Here is a 21,702-nt window from a genome sequence, read left to right as displayed (position 1 = left end):
CTTGCGATCCTCTCCTCAGAATACCCTCCTTTGGATGTGTGGATGTTTAGAGTGCTGTTTAATTAATCATGTCCAGGTGTAACTATTTGTCTTTTACTATCCATTGGGTTTTCTTGTAGATTTATAGGCACATTCTAATCATTACAAATGAGGGAAAGCATGCAGCCTGTTTCTTTGGACCTGTGGGCTGCAGGAATGAAGCTGAATGAAGCTGGGCTGTCAGACTCTGGGATGCCCTTCAGAGGTGACTCAAGTTGGATCAAGAGGACCTAACATTTTGGTGTAAAGCCAGCTGGGATGTAGCAGATCCAGCAAAATATGAAGGTAGGGCTCAAGGGGTAGAGCACCCACCTTGAGTGGAAAAAGCAACACGATAGTGTGAGGCCTGAGTTCAAGCCCCAGGACTGGCACCAAACCAAACCAAACCAAACCAAAACAAGAGTTATTGGCTGTGGACCTCTTTGCAAGGATGTGGGTCCTTGGGGTCTTCTCCATCAAGGCAACTCCCCAATAGCTCTTGATAAACAGCCAGGGTGAAAACCCAGTCCCCAAGGGTAGGGGAATAGGGGGATGATCACATCACAACGGCCACACAGACTCCAGCGGCCCCCAGGGGCTGTAGGTAGTTACACTATGTAATGTGGACCTCTTGCAAGAAGCCAAAATAGGTACACACTTAGTAGTACATGGCTCGCCCACTAACCACCATGCTGGGCTCACCATTCAGGTGCAAAAGCCCAGCTTGCAGCTTAGTGGGTCTTAGATTCTGCCATGGGAGACTTTTTAATTTTTTAAAATTGTTATTATAAAGGTTTTGTACGGAGTGGTCACAGTTAACCTAAGTCAGGTAAAGAGTACATTTGTTTTTGGACACTGTCACTCCTTCTCTCGCTTTGAGAGAATGGGGCTCGGGGCCACCTTGAGCTTGGCATAACGAAGGTCCAAACAACGCTTGTATTCATGGCTCTCTGCCACCTTCCTGGAGCACCCTTGCCCTAGCAGTTTGCATCTCTGCTGGCCTGGCCATGGTGGCTCAAACCCGCCAGGGAGACTGCCTTCCCTCATCCCTCCAGGTCAAATGCTTTCTAGATGGAGACCTTCCTAACTCCTCTTCTGCCGAGGAATGTAATCTCTCCTGAGTCCCCACAAATGCCCAAGAACTTGGCTACATGTCCACATGCCAGCTAGCAACCACAGTAAGAAATTTAATCATTTAAGAACAGGACCATGCCCACCATTTTATTACTGATTTCATTCCCGTGTGTGTGTGTGTGTGTGTGTGTGTGTGTGCTGTTTCTTTTCCAAGGCTGGCTCCACTCCCAGCTTTTTGGCGAACTGGCAATAAGAGACTCAGAATTTTCTGTCCATGGTTGGCTTTGAACTTCGATTCTCAGATCTTACCAGTTTAGGATTTCCAGGTGTGAGCCACCCAGCACTGGGCTCCATTTCCACCTTGAATCCCTACAATGTAAGCCTTAGTAGGTGCTTAGTACGCATTTGTGGAATGGATAATTAATGTGGAAATGGGGCTTATTTGGAGAGCTTGAGTTGGTCATCGAAACTTGTTCAGCAGAAGTGGAAGGACATGTGTGTGTGTGTGTGTGTGTGTGTGTGTATTCACCTTTGCTGAGAGTCCAGGGACTCCACACGGATTTGGTTCTCTGAAGAAAAATAAGGACACAACCGGACAGATTCCAAGGTCTTCCCATGGGGTTCTGCACAAGATCTGGTATGCCTGCACGCTCTCCCAAATCATACTGCACGAATGCTTTGCCGGGGGGGGGGGGGGGGATGTCCGGAATGCCTCTCTCTCCACCGCTTTCCCTGCGATCCAGGTTGGCACCGGGGCTGGCCCGGGGGCCGAGCCCCCGCGGCGCGCGTGCAGAGGCCCGGGAGGGGGCAGGAATCCGGAGGCGGCCACGTGGGCCCCTTCCGCCCGCTCCCCGCCGCCGCCTTTGTTTCCCCGCGGCTCCGGCGCAGGAAGCGCGGCGAGTCACCGCGGAGGGGCGGCCCGGGAGCCCGGAGGAGCTATTTCCGTGCCATCCGGGCGGGCGCGGGAGGGGCGTGGAGGTGGAGGCAGCGCAGAAGGCCCCGTGTTTGCTTTGATTTCATCCAACAGAAGGTGCTATTTGTGGAAGCGAACAGACGCTGGGGCTTCGGGCTGGGAGAGGGGAGGGAAAGGGAGAAAATAAAAACCACATTCACTACCACGCTCCGGTCTTCCCCGGAACTACCGCGTGGGGGGAGTGAATGACTGACTCCGGGATTCATCACCTTCCCTCTCCCTCCTTTCTGGGGCTGCAGGCGGACTTCCGTGGTACCCACGGCATTAACCAGGGGCTCCCCCCGCCCTCAAAAGCGGAGCAGAAGTAGGCAGGGATCCCCTGGGCAGCAGGTACAAGCCGCCGGGTTGCAGGCAGGCAGCGGCTGCCGAGCGCCCAGGTGCGCGCGCCCGCAGCCCATTGTGTGGCGGTGAATGGGGCGCGCGGGCCAATCAGCAGTCGTCTCGCTCCCCCAGGCCCCGCCCCTCCCGGGGACCCTGACGTCACGGGAACCTTCCCCCGCCCCCTCCTTCGGCTTTCGGCGCGCACCACGCCGGGCCCGCCGGGGAGCGCGCGCCGCCTGCCGCCCAGCCAGAACCCCCCGACCCCCGCCACCCCGGGGAGGGCGTGCGCGCGCCCGAGGCGGCCTGGGACGCACCACCTGCGCGCGTGAGCGCGCATCCGGGAGCAACCCCCCCCCCCTTCTCCCGGTCCCTCCTGTCCCCCGGGCCAGCCGGCCCCTCCCGTCCCCGGCCCTCCCCCCTCCCGCCCCTCAGTCTCCTCCCCGCGCTCCGGTGCCTGCGAGCCGGGCGGCGCGGCCGGAGTCGTCGCAGCCACCTCATTGCACAACCCGGCTTCCCAACTGTTTACACAGCCCAGCCTGTGAGTGTGTGTGAGTGTGTGTGTGAGTGTGTGTGTATACAGCGTGAGTCACCGGGAGGCGGGGGAGGTGGAGGAAAAGGAGAAGGAGGAGAGCACCGGCCGGGATCAGTGCGGCGCACACCCTCTCTCACACTCGGTCACTCTCGCTCGCTCGCTCTCACGCCCGGAGCTCGGGAGCGCGCCGGATCCGGAGCGCCGCCCGAAAAGTTGCCGCGGCGTCGGCTCGGGACTTAATTGCTTTGGGAAGTGCTTCTGCTCGGCGGCCCCCCGACGAGCCTGCGGAATCCCGGGTCTCCGGGCTCAGGACCCCCGGGAACGCGGGCCACCTCCGCCTCCGCCACGGTCCGCAGCCTCGGCAACAATAGCGCCGGCCGCCTCCCCGCCCTCCGCGAGGCTCCCCGAGCCGAGTGCCCGCGGGGATCCGGGGATCGGGGGATCCGGGGATCCTCACCGCCCCGCGGCGAACCTGGAAGCAGCGCGACCCGCGCGGGGCGCGCGCGGAACCCCGGCTCCGAGCCCAGCCTCCTGCTTCGCCGAGCCCGAGCCGGCTCTGCTGACTCCAGCCCGCCGTCTGGAAGCCCCGGGGACCTTCTTGCGCGGAGCCGGGGATCTACAAAGCCGGGGCCGCCCGGGCCGGGGTCGCGATGCGGGTGGGTCCTGTGCGCTCCGCCGTGAGCGGCGTCCCGCAGCCCCGAGGGCCGGCGCTGCTGTTCCCGGCCGCCCGGGGCTCCCCGGCCAAACGCTTGCTGGACGCGGACGACGCGACCGCCGTGGCGACCAAGTGCCCGCGCCTCTCCTCCGACTGCTCGAGCCCCCCGGACTACCTCAGCCCCCCCGGCTCTCCCTGCAGCCCGCAGCCCCTGCCCGCCGCCCCGGGGGCCGGCGGCGGCGGCGGCGGTAGCGTGCCGGGGCCCAGCCGCATCGCCGACTACCTGCTGCTGCCCCTGGCCGAGCGCGAGCATGTGTCCCGGGCTCTGTGCATCCACACCGGCCGCGAACTGCGCTGCAAGGTAGGTGTCCCCGGGACCGGGACCGGGACCGGCACCTGGCGGGGCGCCGGGGGGGGGGGGGAGGGAGGCGGCTGCAGGGGGTGCCCGGGGTCCGATCGGGGGCTTACGGGCGACACTTGAGTTTGGGGCCGGGTGCAGAAGTGGGATAAGGCGACGTTTTAATACGGTACTGTCTCTTGGAAGATCGAGGGGTTTCCCGCGAGTGGATTTCGGGGGGGGGGGCCCGGGGCCGTGCAGGGGTGCAGCGCTTTCTCTCCACGTTCCCTGCCCCGGGCGCGTGGCGTCCATATAAGCGATGGAATCGCAGTGGGTTCCAGGGCCGTGCCATTGCCCTTCCCTCATTCCCCCCCCCCCCCACCTCCCGCCTCCACCCCGCACCCCCGTCCTGGAAAGGGCGCCCTGCAGTGGGCGCCTCCGCGGGGCTGGGGAGCAGCTGGCAGCCCTGCCGGAGCTCGGGGCGCCGCGGGGCTACCGGGTCGGGTCCCACCTAGGGGATTCCGGTCTGAACCCCAGTGGTGACCCGCGGAGGTGTGTGTGTGTGCGGGGGGGGGGGGGAACCAGGCACTTCGGGCCGGGGCAGAAGTGTTGGAAAGCTCCCCCGAGCTCGGAGCGCACGCTTTCCATTCACTTTATTTTTCCAGCCGGCGATTTTCATGGACCGTACCTACCCATAAGGGCTCCCACCCGGGAGGAGGAAGGACCAGAAACTGGGGGGGCGGGGGGCGGGGGGGGAGACACACGCCGCACGCGGGGACGCCGGCCGCTCGCCCCCCGTCGGCTCAAGGGCGCACTGGAACCCCACGGTCTGAGCCTTTTTTCACCCCGCTCCAGTTTTAAGTTGCTCCTGGGTTTCCTGCAACTCACCTGACCCCCCCACCCCCCAGCTTGTTGCTGCCACCTACTGTCCACTTGAACGAAATTTCAAATGTGGGATCAAGACCAGTTTGAAAGGGGGGGCGGTGGACTTATGTATTTATTACTTACTTTTACCACAAGTGAAAACAATGTGGAGAGACGCTTTTATCGTGGGAGGGGGTAGGGGGGTCGATGGTGGAAGAGAACTGGAGGGGACTTTTTTCCGGTTGATGCCTGAGCAACCACCTCAGAGGTGGGGTGGGTCTGGCCATTGTGCAACCCCTTCCAGTTCCTCCGAGCAGATAATAGCTGAATCCAGATGGTGACAGCCCGTGTGTCACCATTTCCAGTTGAGCCTAGGATATGAGTAATCAGACCGAACAAAAGGCCCTTAAAAGAGGCCAGCCAGCTTTTTAGAGGACCCGCGGTGGGGCGGCTGGGCCGGGCTGAGGAGGGGGAATAAGCAAACAAATGGGAAAAAGAAAAGACCATTGACCAGGGGCCCATCCCCTGGTGTGAGAATGGAACCTGGGCCCAGGCTGCTTCTACCTGAGTCACAAAACTGTAAGGCTGGTTGCTTAAGGCTGTGTTGTCACACAGTCTCCTCTCCTTCCAAGTCATCTCTTCCTTTCCTTCTGACTAATGACAGCTCGGCATGTTTGTGGCCCTGCTTCCCCTTGTGGGCCGTAGAGTCACCACATTCTTCGCCCTTTCTGGGCTGAGCCCTTTGGGTCTGCAGCAGACACATGAATGCCAGAGACTGCTTTTCAGCTCTGGCCACAAAAAGCATTATCTGTAACAAGGAAGGACCAGAGTCAAGAGAGCTGGGGATTAGCCTCCAGGGGAGACTGCATAAAGTAGGGTGGCAGAGATAAGGGAATAAATGAATAGGCTTTATACTCATCCAGAGCCCCAAACTTGACAACTACAGCCCAGTTCCCAAAGGGTTTTGGGAGGCCGTCTTGGCATTTTTTTTTCCCCCCAGCCCCATATTGACCTACTGTCTCTCTGCAGGTGTTTCCCATTAAACACTACCAGGACAAAATCCGGCCTTACATCCAGCTGCCCTCCCACAGAAACATTACTGGCATTGTGGAAGTGATCCTTGGGGACACGAAGGCCTATGTGTTCTTTGAGAAGGACTTTGGGGACATGCACTCCTACGTGCGGACCCGGAAGAGGCTGAAGGAAGAGGAGGCCGCCCGCCTCTTCAAGCAGATCGTCTCGGCCGTTGCCCACTGTCACCAGTCCGCCATCGTGCTGGGGGACCTGAAGCTTAGGAAATTCGTCTTCTCCACGGAGGAGAGGTGAGCGGCCGCCACAGCTCCTCCTGTGGCCTTTTGGAGACAAAAAATGAAGGTACAGGTTGTGTAGTCAGGTGCCACCGCAAAACCCAAAGGGCTCAGTTGCTCCCAGATTGAATGTTTTTTAGCAGTCCTGAAAAGTGGCAGCCGAGGTTGGTTGGTTCTGCACTTGTACTGACTGGGTGGTGCCTAGGGCTCTGGGCTTCTCCTTACCTGTAGCCCAGGATAGGGCTCATAGTTTCTCTTGTTGCCGGAAATATCGGTCTTCTGAGGTTCAGATGTTAACCCGCCCTTCCGTTCTGTCTCCTGAGTTGTCAGATCCTTGCCTATCTCAGGCTTCTTTCTTTTTCCATGCCCTGGAGGGGAGGGTATGATGGCACTAGTTAGCCCATGGTGTTTGCAGAATTCCAGCCACCGCCCTCGCGCTATGTCTCTGTTCCATTTCAGGACAGGTCCCCTGTACTTTCTTCATATTCTCTGGGGACCTGTGTGTACCTGCACGTGCATGTATGCACACACCAGTTCTGGGGCTTGTTCTCAGGGCCTGGGGCGCTGTCCATGAGCGTTTTTTTGCTCAAAGCTAGCGCTCTACCACTTGAGCCCCATTCCCACTTCTGGCTTTTGGGTGGTTAATTGGAGATAATAATCTCACAGATTTTTCTGCCCAGGGCTGGTTTTGAACCTTGATCCTTAGGTTTCAGCCTCCTGAGTAGCTAGGATTACAGGTGTGAGCCACCAGAGCCCAAATTCTGATAGCCTCTCTCTCTGTGTGTGTGTGTGTGTGTGTGTGTGTGTGTGTGTGTGTCTCCACACCTCCTTGGGGGCTTTATAAGAAAATAGCTGTATTGAATAGTAATGGAAATTAGGTAGAATGGATTGCTAACTATAGATCTTGGGTTACTTCATAAAGGGCAAGATGAGCTTGATAAGAGAATAATGAGATAGGAGATTGTAGTGGAGGTTTCAGGCAAGGCGATTGAAGCTGAATACGAGAGACCAATTAGGAGAGGTGGATCTACAGCTCTTGTGGAAAGATATGAGGCACAGTGTTGGCCCTGTAGAACTGTGGAGGCCAGAGGACGTACCTAAGGCTAACTCCACTCCCCCTCCCCCCCTTAACTCCAGAACACACTGAAAAGTGCAGAGTTGAATTGCCATCAAGCATGACTTTGTATCTGACCTTGCAAAAAAAAGTATTGAAACATACTGATTAGCTCATAAAAGCAAACAGTTTGAAATGAAGTCTCCAGTTCCTGGAACCTTCTGCTTCTACACCGGGATGCATTTTTCTGAAACATGCCTTTGCACACCTCCTTACCAGCTTTTGAAATCCGCATTGCACAGGCCAATGTCATGGGCACAGATTTGGCAACCCGGGGGTTAAGCAATGGCAGGCTGACGCTATTCGGTAACCAGCACAGGTGCAGGGTTTTAGTACTCCAGCAGCCAATCAAGGGCCGCCAGTGTGGGTTGAGTCATATTTTCCGTTTACAGAACCAATGGGTATTTTACATAACGACCAGGAGGTCACGCTGAGGACATACCAAAGTTAGCACATGTATACTACACTCCAGGGAACAGGAAGAAGAAAAAAAAAACCGCCAGACCTTTGAGAGGAAAATGAATTGACCCATCAGCCAGTTCCAAATGTTTGCATTTAACTTCACAACAGATGACTTACAGGAAGGAACTGAACTGTTTCACAGAAGCAGAGACAGCCTACCACCCTCTGGATATTAGGCATTCCCTAGGCTGCTTTGGCCTTTGAGGGGACCCATGGGTAGCTGGTTCTAAATAAGGAAGCACCAGTAACTGCACAAAACAGCCTGTGACCAAAGCTTCATTCAGAGTACTTACCTGAACAGAGACCCACAGAGAAAATAAATACGTGTGTGCACTGATTTGCTAGCCTAGGTGTTGGGTGTGCCAGTGTAAGGGTTATTCATTTTCAGGGGCCCTGTGTTCCTTCACTCCATCAACCACATTCATTTGTTCACATCATTTCTTTGTTCAGGCTAAAGATTCTTTGCATCCTTTTCAACTTCTCGTCTTGGTTATTACCATCTGGGACTGGGGGGACAGTTTATTATACATACATAAACATATCTATGTGTATTGTATATATAATTTATTTTACTATGCCCTGGCAAGCAGTGCATGATAACAGTGACTTTGGGGGTCAAGTTCTGCAATGTAGAGTGTGGGTCCAAGTAACTCCAGCAGTCACATGTCGTGATGAGAGAGACCAGGGGCTTGTAGGCCCTGCAGGCCCTCCCTGCAGAAGGAGGGTAGTTTGCTCTTCCCTGACAGCTCGAGTAGAAAATGTCAGCATTCCTGAGACAGGCTCTCAGTTCTGCAATATGAACTTTGTCAATTGTGTAAGCCCTATTAGGATATCTCTCTTAAGTCCTAGCATCACGGATGCTATTTGGGACTTTGCATCATAGCTTCCCGCCCCCGGCGCTGTCTCCGATCCTTCGCAAACATCGATTGCACTTTGTGTTGGTTTGTAACATCTCCAGTCCAGGGTGCTTACAGGCCCTGTGCTTACTAGATGAGAAGGGGTCACTGATACTCCTGGGGCCTTTGCTTTAGTGCCCGTGGGCATGGCTACTGGGAAGGCCTTGGTATTTCATAGCAACTGGCTTGGAAGTAACCACTCGGTTCTTCTGTCTCACAGAACCCAGCTCAGACTGGAAAGTCTGGAAGACACACATATCATCAAGGGTGAAGATGATGCTTTGTCTGATAAGCATGGTTGCCCAGCCTACGTGAGCCCCGAGATTCTCAACACCACAGGGACTTACTCCGGAAAGGCGGCGGACGTTTGGAGTCTAGGGGTGATGCTCTACACCCTTTTGGTGGGACGATATCCCTTCCATGACTCAGACCCCAGTGCTCTTTTCTCCAAAATCCGCCGTGGACAGTTCTGCATTCCTGAGCACATCTCCCCCAAAGCCAGGTGCCTCATCCGCAGCCTCCTGAGACGCGAGCCCTCCGAGAGACTTACCGCCCCTGAAATCCTGCTTCATCCCTGGTTCCAGTCTGTCCTGGAACAAGGCCACGTGGACTCAGAGATGGGAATCTCAGACCAGATTGTCCCAGAGTACCAGGAGGACAGTGACATTAGTTCCTTCTTCTGTTGATCCCTCCCCCACCCCAACCTCAGAAACCTCAGTTCTCACACATGGCATTGCCATTGCTGAAGATGGACAGGCCTCTCGGGGCATGGTGGTGGTAGTTGCTACCACCCTGTCGGTGACTGCACCAAGACCATCACGGGAGAACCCAGTGTGGCGCCTCTTGTTGCCGTTTGGGCTGAGGGAGTCACTCGAGTGCTGCCTGGGAACGAGCTCCGCTTCGTGAGGAACCGTGGCTGGGCTGCTCTTTCGGGCTTGAGGACGCTGAAGAGCACAGTCACCCTGCACCGAGGTCAAGTGTTAGGAGTGTGACATGAGACTGGGAAAGGAAGTCAATCCTATTATGGCATTTTTTGAGGGGGGTGGTGGTGGCAGTAACCAACCCCATTTTAACAGAATGACAAGTAATTTGGGCCAATTAACTTGCTGCCGTCTTTGAGCTTGTCTTTGGTAGCTGGACTTGGCTACCACAATTTTCTGATCAGAAAGTTTTTTTTGTTTTCTTTTTTGGTTTGCTTTAACACTCATTGTTGCTCCAATGACTCTGCTCCGTTGTTAGGAGTGTAAGAGCCTGCCTGAACCCGGAACCCCGTACCCAGACTGTTCTCCCAGATTTCTGCCAAGAGCTCATATGCAATAATGCCTTTCTTCTGACCTTGAAAACGTGACCCCCCTCCCCTCCTCAGCTCACCATGGAAAAGTGTCAAGAGATTCCCCATGTGGTGATCTCAGAACTCTTGAGCACAGAGACTGCACTTGGCATTTGTTTTGGTTTTTTAAATAATTTGATCACTTGAAAACTGTTGCTTTTTAGGTTCCTCTCCAGTGTGCTACCATTTTATCCTATACTTCTTTTCCCCAAGAATATCTCAGGGTGGAACGTTTTGTCTAGAAAGAGAAAGATAAGCAGACTCCCTAGCCTGGCTCTCACGGGAGCAAATGTGAAACATCTTTGTTCTTGGATGAAAGTGGACTTGGGAGTCTTAAGTCTCGAGTGATCCAGGATCAGCCCTCCCCCACCCCCCTCACCCCTACCCCGAGATACTGGTCTGCCCCTGGCATTCTACTTGGGGCTCCAGCTTTTTGCATGGTGGGTGTGGGGAATTTCCCATGTGGTGTGGTTTGTGAACGCATCCACCTTGCCAGCAGCCAGAGTGACAGAGGAGCTGCGATTTTATTTAAGTCCGAAGAAACTTCAAAAATGATCCTCTCCCAACTTTGTTGTGGTTGTCCTCGTTGCTGCCACCTGGGCAGAAATTCCTTTCCAGCCTCTGCTTGAATGTCTCCAGAGGTGTATTCACTCCCCACACAAGTCAAACTTCTCGGAAGAAACTGCAGATGGCTTTAAAAACACAAGTTACTGATTAAAAAACAAAACAAAACAGAAAAACAACCAACCCAAACCGATCTCAGTCGCTGTCTGGCACAGGGCTGGCATCGCATGGTTAAGCGGGTAGAGAAAACATCCTGTATTTTGAGAAATGGCACAAAACCAGGCAGGTTTCTTCAAGGGCTATCCCAAGGCAAACTACTAACATGCATTGTAAGAATGCCGTGTATACCTCACGTACTGTGTACTTTGTACAGATATTTTACCTTTTATACAGATATGCGATTGTTTTTGTCGTGTGACTGAAGCTTGTGGTGTCGACTGTGTGTGTTGTGTCTGAATCGCCTGCATGTCCCGAACCACGTGAACTGTGAACGGCGGCTGGCATTGTTATCTTGATGGGATCCTGGGGCTTGGAGGAGGGAGGCCTGAGGCCCCCCTGTGGTTGCTTGACACCTGTGTCTGTGGATTCAATATCCAGCCGAGGACTCCGGGCTGGCAGGGGCTTCTGCCGGGACTGCTAGAAACACTAGATCTTTCTGTATGTGTGTGACCAGTGAGGCGGCTGTTGCTGACTTCTAGAGAAATTTTAATAAATCTGGTTTCGTAAAGCGGTGTGATGAGTTTCCTTGGAAGGCGATCGGCCTTGGCCTTTTGCTGTTCCCCTGAACAGACTCCAGGACTTAGAGCCTCCTGAGAGAGACAGGAAGTAGACACGGCCGCTGAGAGCGTGGCCTGTGATCCACTGTTTTTTTTTTTTTTTAATCAGTTCAGATTCACTATGATGACTGGGATTTGCTGGGTGGAACCAGGTTAGTGGGAGCTTAGTGAAGTGTCCTAAACTGGGAGAATTCCTCTGGCTTTTAGTCCTATCTGGAAGAATTTTGACAAAAGCTTTTGAATGCTCCAAGACTAGGGGACAGGTATCCAACAGAACTTGGTCATTTTTGGCCACGGAGGTTTCTGAAGATGTGTTGGGGCCTGTTGAGAAACATCCCCTACTCTGAGCCAGTGAGTAATGGAGCTAGCCACCCCCCCCCTTGTAATAAGAGTAAAACTGGAAATGGAAAGAAGGAAACTGAATCACAGGTAGAGAAAGAGGATTTTTGATTTAATTGCATTTATAGTTTCACTGTTCAGAATCTTCTCTAAACAAAGTAAGTCAGCATTCTGACGGGTTTTGGTTTTTTCAAATACACTGTAGAGTGCAACAGAACTACAGGGACAAACTCACATACAAATATGTAGTCCAGTGAATTTCATACATTGAACCCACCTGTGAGGTCTAGAAAGGCTCCAGGAACCCTACTGGTCCTTCCTGACACCCGCCATGGAGTGCATGGGGGAACACAGCACACACACACACACACACACACACACACACACACACGTATGTATATAGTATTTTGTGCTGGTCCTGGGACTTGAACTCTGCCTGGGCACTGTCCCGGAGCCGTTTCGCTCAAGTCTACCACTTTACCACGGGAGCCGTAGCTCCACTTCCAACTTTTTCATAATTAAGAGACAAGAGTCTCACAGACTTTCCTGTCTAGGCTGGGTTTGAGCTGTAAACTTCAGCTCTCAGCCTCCTGAGTAGTTAGAATTACAGATGTGAGCCACTGGCACCTGGCATGGAGTATATTTTTAAATGTCTTTACTTTTTGTTGAGGGGATTGTGCGGCCTAGTCCAAACTGCCACGTACCGGGGATCGTCCTGCTTCATCCTCTCGGGTTTGGATTACAGGCGTGTGCCACCATACCCAGCGCACATCATAGACGTTTAACCCAACAGTGAAACGATCCTAAGTCCTAACTCACCAGCCCTGGCCCTACGTAAAGAGGTGCAGAAGTCACAGGTGACACAATTGTCCTTTACCAGCCCAGGTGACCAGGTGACTTGAAACTGAAAAGAAATGGGAAGCCATGGGTAGTGGCCAGATGTCTGAGGACCTTAGAAACTAGAAGGGTAAGGGCTGGCTGAAATCTTCTTACGAACCAGAACTTAAACACTGTAAACTCCGGTGCCTCCGTGACCCAGTCAACCCATCTGGACTGGGTACACCAGCTTGGACGTGCATGTGTGTGTACGTGTGCACACACACATAATGTACAGTGCAAATACTTTGAATTTTTCCAAACTTGAGCCTTCCCTCCCTGCCTCCCCCTCTCTCCCGCTTCTGGGGATAGAACCGTGTGTATGCTAGGCAAGAACTCTACCACCAAACCATACACTCAACCCTACCCCCCCCCCCCCAAGCTTTTAATCTAAGGATTTCAAAACACTTTGCAAGCAATTAAGGTTACAACACCCCTTTGGACTGTTGTTACATGTACCAAATGGAGAGAAATATGGGTCAGGAAGGCTGGGATGACATGTGACAAATTCATAAATTTAATCTCTTCTAGAATTGGCACACCTGTGGGGTGATGGCAACTGACTGGATGATAGAAGGTTGCTGTGGGGTAGTGACTGCGCATTTCCTTCCATGGTCTCAGTGTATTTTCCATTTGAGTAAAATCATCCAGTAACAACTCAGTGTTACACTTTCCGGAAGGTTTATTTCTTTCAAATCATTCTTAACGTTATACTTGCTAGGAGTTTCTCTCCTTTCGTATGTAGTACAGCTGAGGGAACTTGTTAACTCTTTGGAACTAAGATTCATGTGTCTTTAGGGGGCCACTCAGAAGAAAGCAGCTCAGTGCTGGGATACGAACTTGGGTCTTTATGTCTTCTGGTAAGAATGACAATGAAATGGGGGCTCAGGAAAATATTGTTTTCAGCTCCATGAATGTTTTCAAACGTGACCCAGTATATCAAACAAGCAGCTAGAAGCAATATAAAAAAATAACAGATCTACCACTTGTCCAACAAACATAGCCATCAGCTCCCAGCCAGACATGGTGGTAGACCCATAGGGAAACAGAGGACTGACATATAGCCTATCTTGCTGGAAGGAAAGTTCCATGAAGGTAGGGACTGAGGCAGTCTTGTTCTCCTCCCTGGATCCCCAGCACCCAACACAGTATCTTCCACAAAGAAGGCATCAAATACCAAGGATGCGAAGTTGCGTGATGGGTAGTGGTTGGGTGGGTGGGTGAGAGATGCATGGATGAGTGGCTGGCTAGGTTGGTGAACAGGTGGGTAGACAGGTGAATGAGTGATGGACAGACAGATGAGGATAGTAACGAGCAGATAGGTAGATGGATAGGTGGGTGATGCACAAATGGGTAGCTAGCTAGGTAGATGAATTCATGGACGTGGGGATGGATGCCTTCCAGTGAATCCGAGCTTCATGGTCCTCCAAGTCAGAAAGTCAAGAGCAGGCAAGTGGAAACCTAGCACCCAGGGCCTCATCCTAGCTCTGCTGTGTGACCTTGAACCAACACTCTGCCTGATGCTCATCCATGAGGCTGTTCCTTCGCTGGGATCTTCCAGTTGTCATGAGATCATGTGGAAACAGGCTTTGTGCAACGGGATCTGGGCGAGCCTAGCTCTTCACTTCCTTTCAAAATAAATGACATAGGTAGCGTGATTGGGTTCCTTGCCTAATTTTGTTCTGGATGAGGAAAGGTACTGTAGCAATGAAGATTATGGAATTGGCTTAGTCTGGGAAAGGGAGGGCATGAGCCTCTTTAATCATCCACCCTTCCCCCAAAACAAACAAACAAACAAACAAACAAACAAAGGAACCAACACACCAACCAGAGCAGGAGCCCAGGGCCAACCCTGGGAACCTCATGAATCAGATTTCAGCGAATTCTCTCATGATCTATGGGAGCCAAGGGCTTTGTGCCTCCCGAAGGTGCAGAAGAGAAATCTGTCTCTAGAATCACCCAGCTGTATGACAGCTGTTTAGTGTTTGCATCTCACTCAGTCTTCCCTGCTAGGTGGGTGAGATATCCACCTTGGCCAGACGTTGCTGCTGATAACCAAGGCAGATCAAGGTCAATGTCATGAAGCTACTTTGTGAGGCGGCGTGTGTGTGTGTGTGTGTGTGTGTGTGTGTGTGTGTGTGTGTGTGAGAGAGAGAGAGAGAGAGAGAGAGAGGGCTTGAACTTAGGGACTTATGCTCCCTCTTGGCTTGATGCTTCATTCATTCTGCCCCCATCCCCACACCAGTTTATTGGCAATAGGAGTCTCAAAGACTTTTCTGCCCAGGCTGACTTCAAACAAAGATTCTCAGGTCTTAGCCTCCTAAATGGCTAGGATTTCAGTTATGAGCCACCAGTGCCCAGCCTTACAAAACTTCAAAATGGGTGAGTGGTACTTGGAAGTTGTAAGTCTTTGCCCTGTTCAACCAGGGCTTTCCACACAGTTCTGACCTGGTAGTTCAGCGTCTGCTTTAGGAACAGCCATTTTGCTACCTCCTCTGTCTACCAGGAAGTGGTCCACAGATTCAAAGGGATCCCTTGGGAGCAGAAGTAGCCCAGGCAGAAGTCACACAGACCTGGACTTGAATCCCAGCCCAGATGCTCGCTGGCTCTGGGTGACCTCCAGTTAGGGTGAGTGTGCTGAAGGACTGGCCAAAAATCACAGGAAGGAGCTGATTTTCTGGGGAGTGCACTGGAGGGAGGGGCAGGGGGGCGGGTAGTGTTCCCATGATGCTCCTTGTTTCCCTCCAGCTCCTTCTCCTGTCATTTGTAGTTGCTGAGGCTGGAGTGTTGAGCGTTTCAATGGGCTTTGTAGTGGCAGCCTGGGGCAGGGAGGTGGCTAAGGCCCCAGATCACCAAGTCCCAGCCTTTGGTGATGGTCATCTTAGCTTAGGGGAGAAGAGGGTAGTCTGGCTTCTCTGATATTGTCCAGTTACCAGTACCCCAGGGTCTCGGTGTCTCGGGAGAAGAGGACTTAAAACCCCATCTTTCAGAGATTGTCTGATTTCCGTAGCAGAGGGTTTGGGGGCCTACTAGGTTAAGGGTAGTTCAGCACAGGCCAGTGGAGTCGCCATGAGGTCAGATGCAAGTTTCCTGGGGTCACAAAGACCCACGGTTTAAAGTGTGGTGAGGAAACTACCCTGCCCAAATTTCAGTTGCTTTATCTGTGAAATGGGTATTTAGAAATGATATTTGACATTGTGCAAAATATCCCACCAATTGACTATCAGTGGGATCAGAGAGAGTTAGAGCCAGCAGTCTGCCCGTTACAGTTATGCTGAATGTCTGGGTACCGTGGTATATGCCTGTAGTCCCGGCTGTTTGGGAGGCTGAGGTGCGAGGATCACACGAACCTAGAAGTTCAAGACCAGCCTGGGCAGCAGAGCAAGACCCTTGTCCCCCAAACAAACAAATAGCAAAAGAGGAGAAGGATAGAAGGAGAAAGGAAGAAATAGAAGGAACAAGGCAGAAAGAAGAGACAAATGAAGCTTTTCCTTCATGGTGCCTCGGGGGTGGGGTCGGGCTGGAGACTCAGTTCCCAAGGCCGGTGCTGTTGTGCGAAGCACAGTAGAGAGGCCAGTGGGGAGGCCGCTTCCACGCACGGGCTCTGAAGCCCCGGTTCCGTCTAGTGAGTGAGTTCCTACGTCTGCGTGTCCTTGGAAGCACCCGGGAGGAGGAAATAGAGATCCAATATCCTGCGTTGGCATGGGGGCTGTTGGGTCCCTACGAGAGATATTATCTCCATTGCACAATGGGCCCCGCAGGCTGGAGGCCAGGCGATTTGTTCAAGGTCATGAGTAGGGCTGGGATGTGGATGTGGTCTCCCATCCCCACTCCCATTGCCTTCCCCCGCGTCTGGGAGGCGGTGGCTGGACCCTGAGAGATGGCCACGGCCATCCTCGGCAAGCTGACCTCACCTGCTTACACCTGGCTCTGTGTTAGTGCCCTGCACGGCGTGGGTACCGTGACCTCCACACTTCCCGCCTCCCTGTGGAAAGGTCCATGTCCCCACTCTTGCTTAGCAGGCATTTGGCCTCATCCTGACTCCGAGTCCTGATTTGGTGCTAAGGTGCTGCATGTTGGTGGATCCATTTCACCTCTATCAAGCTACTGACACCAGCAGATCTGCTGCACAAGCCCTCTGCCCAGCAGCAAGCGGAGTGCTGTAGTGACCAGAATAAACCAGGCATCTGGGCCAGACAGAACGTTCTTCCCCACCCCAGAGCCGAGCCTCTCTGCGGCTCTGCAGGTAGACAAGGCCACTTGCGTCAGCTGAAGTGGTAGGGGATCCAGTTTCACCTGCATTGCGGTCCCAGAGCCTGAACCCCACAGGGCGTTAGTGATGAGGGATGGGTTGAATCTGAGAGACAGTAGGCCGGCCAACACCTGTGGCCTCACAGACAGACAGCAGAGCTGGGCAGGATTTCAGAAGGACAATTGGCCAGAGAGGGCAAGCCTCTGGGTTTAAGTTCCAGCTCTTTCTCGCTCAAGTACATAAGCTTCACAGGCTAATTTCCCTCGGTGTCCCTAGCTGTAAAATGGGGCTCATGTAGCAGTTCTCTGAGTGTGTGTGTGTGTGTGTGTGTGTGTGTGTGTGTGTGTGTGTGTGTGTAGGAACATTAAATGAGATAATATAGGAGAAGCTCTTAGAACAGGACCTGGCACGTGGTACACATTCAATACACACAATCATTCCATACGAGATGCCCATCCATCCATTCATATGTTTTGTGATCATACTTAGCTAGCACAGTGCTTAGACTGGGCCAGGGAAATGGTTTTTCAAAGTGTGTTCCAAGGAACCCTAGGGTGCCCAGAGCCCCTGGGTGGTAGATCGGAGGTGTGGGGGAGCCATTTGAGGGGAGTCTGCATTCTTCTGCTACCTTCCCCCATTCGGTGACTCTTGGATTTTCTGTTATGGTTATTGTTTTCATGTGTGGTGTTGGGCCCCACACATGCCACAGCAGGTAAGTGGCTTGCGGAGCAGGTGCTGTAGGACCCAGAGGGCCTGCTCAGCACAACAGCACCTTGTGGCTTCTCTGCAACTTTCAGGGCTCGGCTTTACCTTGAGAGGTGCAGAGAATTGTTTTAAGAAGGGGACAGGGGAATGATGAAAGAGATGGAGGGATGCATTTGTTTGGGTGCATTGTGGGTGTGCATGGAATTATCACAATGAGACCCCCATGTACAACTAATATGTGTTAATTAAATTTTGCCTGCCTCTCTCCCTCCCTTCTTTCCTTCATCTCTCTTTCTTCCTTCCTTTCTTTTTTGCTTTCTCTCTCTCTCTTTCTAAAAGTTCCTTGGTTTTGGGCTTAACACATAGACTAATGATGTATTCTGAGTAATTGCTAGATAGAATGTAGAGTAAAAGCCCAGGATTATTTTTTATGTTGATTGTCTAATTGTTCCTTTATCATTTGATGAAAGATCTGTTTCCGAGGCGCGAGGTGGGGAGGTATACGTCTTCCTCCACAGTCCCAGGCTGAGCGGAATTTCTAGTCCAGTATGTGTGTGGTCAGAAGAAAGGGCAAAAGTACAGCTCACAGGGATCGGCCTGTGAGAAACGGGGTTCCCAGTGGCCTAGCTCGATGCCCTCATGGAAGCCACCATCAGGCACGTCTGATGAAGTCACTGGCCAAAAGCAGCTTGCAGGCTGGCGGGAGGTGCCTGCCCGGGCGTTCCTCTGGGTGTTCGCAGCGATTTGTACTTGGCTTGCGTAAACTACAGATTAGGAAAGGGTTAGGTAACGAGAGTGGCTGGAGTGGAGCGGATTACACACTGGCCTGGCGGGGGGCCAGGGAATGTAGCCTGCCGGAATGGCCATGCCCAGGAATGGCCTTGCCCAGCGAGTCAAATATAGCTCCAACCAAGCCAGAGATGGCATCCTCTTGTCCTGCAGCCCCAGTCCAAGTTCTGCTGGGTGGGCCGGGCTCCAGAGTCTGCTCTGTGTCTGAGTTGGGAGTGGGAAAGGAAGGGAGGCCCTTGGGAGTGGCATCATTTCCTCCACTGGAAGCAGCAGGCCCATTGCATAGGCCATGCGCAGAGGAAACAGCAACAAATCCATCATAGCTCTTCTGTGCCTTCAGCTCCCACCTCACCCCTCCCATCACCAAGGGCCATTTAGATGTTGAACCGATCTCTCCTCTGACCCAGGGGCCAACGAGGGACCTCATAGCCCAGAGCTGGTGGCACCCACCCGGAATCCTAGCTACTCAGGGGGCTGAGCTCTCAGGATCATGGTTTGAAGCCAGCCAAGGCAGAGAAGGCCATGGGGCTCTTCTCTCCACTTAACTACCAGGAATCTGGAAGTGGCATTGTGTGGTAAAGTGCTAGTCTTGAATGAAAAAGTGAAGGGAGAGTGCCCAGTGCCTGAGTTCAAGTACCAGTACTGGCACACACACAGACAAGGGAGGGACTTACAGCTGCTCCTTCCATGGGTAGCTGTCAAGACCCCAACTTCGACTGAGCCCACAGTTATTAGAGCTAGGTATGATGGCCATGTTGTGTGCATGTACCCCCAAACAGGGAGATAGCAATCCAAGATGGAGCAAGACAGGAACCCTGGCTGAGCATTTCCTTCATGTGGGTCTCCAGACATCACATGAGACCTCACAGCAACTCTGCCCACTGGGATGGTCAGGCCCATCCCTCAAGAAGAAACTGACGCGCAGGGCCGGCCGCATTGCCACAGTATATGCGACGAGCCCTGTTCTGAGCATTAGTGCCGGCTAAGGAGGGGTGGTGTTTGCACGCCAGCCTTTGCTGACTGTCTGGTGAAGATTGGAGAGAGAACCAGGAAAATAAGAGAAGTCAGTACAGTGTGTCCCAGGGGTGGGGGTTGCCCTGTGAATGGGGTAGCTTGAGAGTGGACAGACGGCCAGACAGAGAGGACAGACCACCAGTTACGGGGCGGGGCAGGGAAGTGGATTTTGGGGGTGGGAAGTGCCTCCACAGACTCTCTTGGGAACAGGACTGATGGCACAGCTCGTGGTGACAGAGTACTCAGCCCCATGGAGCTTTGCAAAGGGAGCCACTTCTCCTTTATGGTAGATGTTATTGTGACCGTTGTTTCATTGGGGCCCAGAAATGGAGATCCAGGGAGATGGAATAACTTGCCTGTGCTCACACAGTGGGTACACGGTAGGGCGAAGGTAGGCTGGGTTACCTTCACTACCTTGAAGAGTGTGCACACCGGGAGGAGGAGTGTGCTCCTTGCCCTGGGTCTTTGTGAGCCTGGTAGGGTTGCGCAGGACATTAGCAGGTCTGGGTCTTTGGCATGATGCTGGAGAAGGGTGGATCTGCAGGCCAGGAGGTAAGATTGGTCCCGGGAGGTGGAAGGGAAGGCTGCGGATGGATTTAGATTTATAGAAAAAAAAAAACACCAAACTAGAACAATACAGAGAATTCCTAGATACTCTATGTGAACTTTCTCCCTCCTTCCCTCACACATTTATTAAGTCTCTGCTCTGCTCTGGGCTAAGAAGGTGATGGAGACAGGGCTAAGTCCTTTATAAAGAGTGGGTTCTGGAAGGGAAGACACACAATGAATGAGAAACACCCCATACCCTAAGACTTAGCGAGATGACTTTGTACCTGAGACTGCAGCACAGCAGAGGAGAGGTCATTCATTTGGTTTGACATGAAGCTTGCTAGCCGAACACAATTGGGCAGGATAAGATGCCAACAAAATAACCTTGTTAATGAGCAAGGGAACATTACTTGCTCTGATGTTATCACACTTTGGGTTAAGTGAGAGGTGACTTTTCCAAGAGAACCTCTCTTGAGAACCCTGCCATGTTCTGCCTGAGTGATGCCAAATGGTTTGCTCTGTACCCTGGATCACCTGTAGAAAAGAGCTCAATTTAATCAGAGAGAGGCCATGACATGGTGAGCCAAGCCCTAGTCCTTAAATCCCTGGCTCCTGTCCATGGACATGGTTTGTCCATGTCAAACCAACCTCTAGGAGCAGGCAAAACAATGCTTTGCAAAGGGATCTAAATCTTCAGGCAGAGAGTTTGGGTCCAATGTAATACTGATGAAAATTGACTTTATGAAGGTTTCCGTATAAGTACCTTAGATGCTGGTCTCACATGAAGTCTTTAAAACATCGCGAGATAATGATGCACTCCTAAGTCACTAATTATGGAGCACTTACGTGCCAGAGTTGTTTAAAGAGCTCCGTGTAGATTATGTCACTTAATTTTCACAACCCTCTAAGTACATTAAGTCTTCAGCATAGAGCTAGATTAATTTTGACCTATGTGTGCAGCCCTGGAAACTCCACCTAGATTAAGACCTAGGGTATTTCTCCCAGGATCTCCGTGTCTTTTCTTTCGTCCCAAAGGCAGCCACTTGTCTGACTTCTTCCATCGTGCATGAATTTGGCTCACTTTAAAATGAATAGATGAATTCTTTGGAATCAGGATTTCACCAGATAGCCTTGAATTCGTGATCCTCCTCCCTCAGCTTCCTGAGTGCTAGGATTACAGGCGTGCCCCACCACACCCGACCATTAATTGATACATGATTCTTGTATTAAGATGAAATTCATGTAACATAAAAATTAACCACTTGAAAGTGAGCAATCCAGTGACTTTTAGTACTTCATTGTGTTGTGCAACCACCAACTCTATCTCCAAAACCCTTTCATCATCATCATCCTGCAAGGAAACCCCAGCTCCATTAAGCACTTTGCTTGCTCTTGAACATCAGGTAAGTGAATCACACAGGGTGTGCCCTCCTGGGTCGGACTGCTTTTAGCTATGTCTAGGAGAGTCTCCCAGGTTGCGTGGTAGGGGCCGGCATTGCCCTCATTTGCTGGATGAGGAAACTCAGACACAGTTAAGTAACTTGCCTGTGATCGCTCAGCCATGCCGGGCATGGTGTGGCCCCAGTTCCTTGGGCCCAGACGGTGTGTGCTGCTTTGCAAGGGAGGAAATGACTGCAGGGGTGAGGAGCAAAGGAGGGTCTTTCAGAGTTTCAGTGCAGGGCCCTCTCACTGCGAGCCCAAGCCCCATTGGCCAGTAGCCATTGACCGCTGGCCTGTTTGCCCCTTGCCCCAACTGTGCCTCCTGGGGCCTCAGTTTCCCACTTTCCACAAAGCTTTGTTTGCCCTTCCTTGTCAGGTTGTAGGAAGCTCTGTGAGTCTAGGTGGTTAGGGTTTAGCTGATCCTATTGTGTCAAACTTTTTGGGAACTTGAGCTAGGTGGTTCGTTCTCCAAAGCTGGTGTTTATAGAGCTCCTGTGTTTACTGGCCTCGCCCCA

General features: G+C 52.6%; 1 protein-coding gene and 1 long non-coding RNA gene across 2 annotated transcripts; one reads left to right on the top strand and one right to left on the bottom strand.

Annotated features, from left to right (window-relative positions):
- The first annotated feature begins 3,410 nt into the window (after positions 1–3,410).
- On the top strand, positions 3,411–11,174 carry Trib1 (tribbles pseudokinase 1). Its single transcript, XM_048358820.1, has 3 exons — positions 3,411–3,934; positions 5,804–6,096; positions 8,774–11,174. Exons 1-3 carry the CDS (start codon positions 3,569–3,571, stop codon positions 9,237–9,239), a joined length of 1,125 nt encoding a protein of 374 aa, XP_048214777.1. The 5' UTR covers positions 3,411–3,568; the 3' UTR covers positions 9,240–11,174.
- On the bottom strand, positions 4,498–8,128 carry LOC125360743. Its single transcript, XR_007212797.1, has 3 exons — positions 7,412–8,128; positions 6,995–7,273; positions 4,498–5,522 (listed from the first exon to the last, which is right to left on the bottom strand). It is a non-coding gene; the product is annotated as an uncharacterized LOC125360743 (long non-coding RNA).
- Positions 11,175–21,702: the final 10,528 nt, after the last annotated feature.

The sequence above is a fragment of the Perognathus longimembris genome, chromosome 12 (assembly GCF_023159225.1).
Source record: "Perognathus longimembris pacificus isolate PPM17 chromosome 12, ASM2315922v1, whole genome shotgun sequence".
Taxonomy (NCBI): Eukaryota; Metazoa; Chordata; class Mammalia; order Rodentia; family Heteromyidae; genus Perognathus; species Perognathus longimembris.
Note: the sequence above shows the minus strand (reverse complement) of the source record. Positions and strands in the feature narration are given on the sequence as shown.

Coding starts and splice junctions, on each gene's coding strand:
- Trib1 (XM_048358820.1), top strand. CDS start 3,569: ATGCGGGTGGGTCCTGTGCGCTCCGCCGTGAGCGGCGTCCCGCAGCCC. Junction 3,935..5,803: donor GCCGCGAACTGCGCTGCAAG/GTAGGTGTCCCC, acceptor GTCTCTCTGCAG/GTGTTTCCCATTAAACACTA. Junction 6,097..8,773: donor GTCTTCTCCACGGAGGAGAG/GTGAGCGGCCGC, acceptor TCTGTCTCACAG/AACCCAGCTCAGACTGGAAA.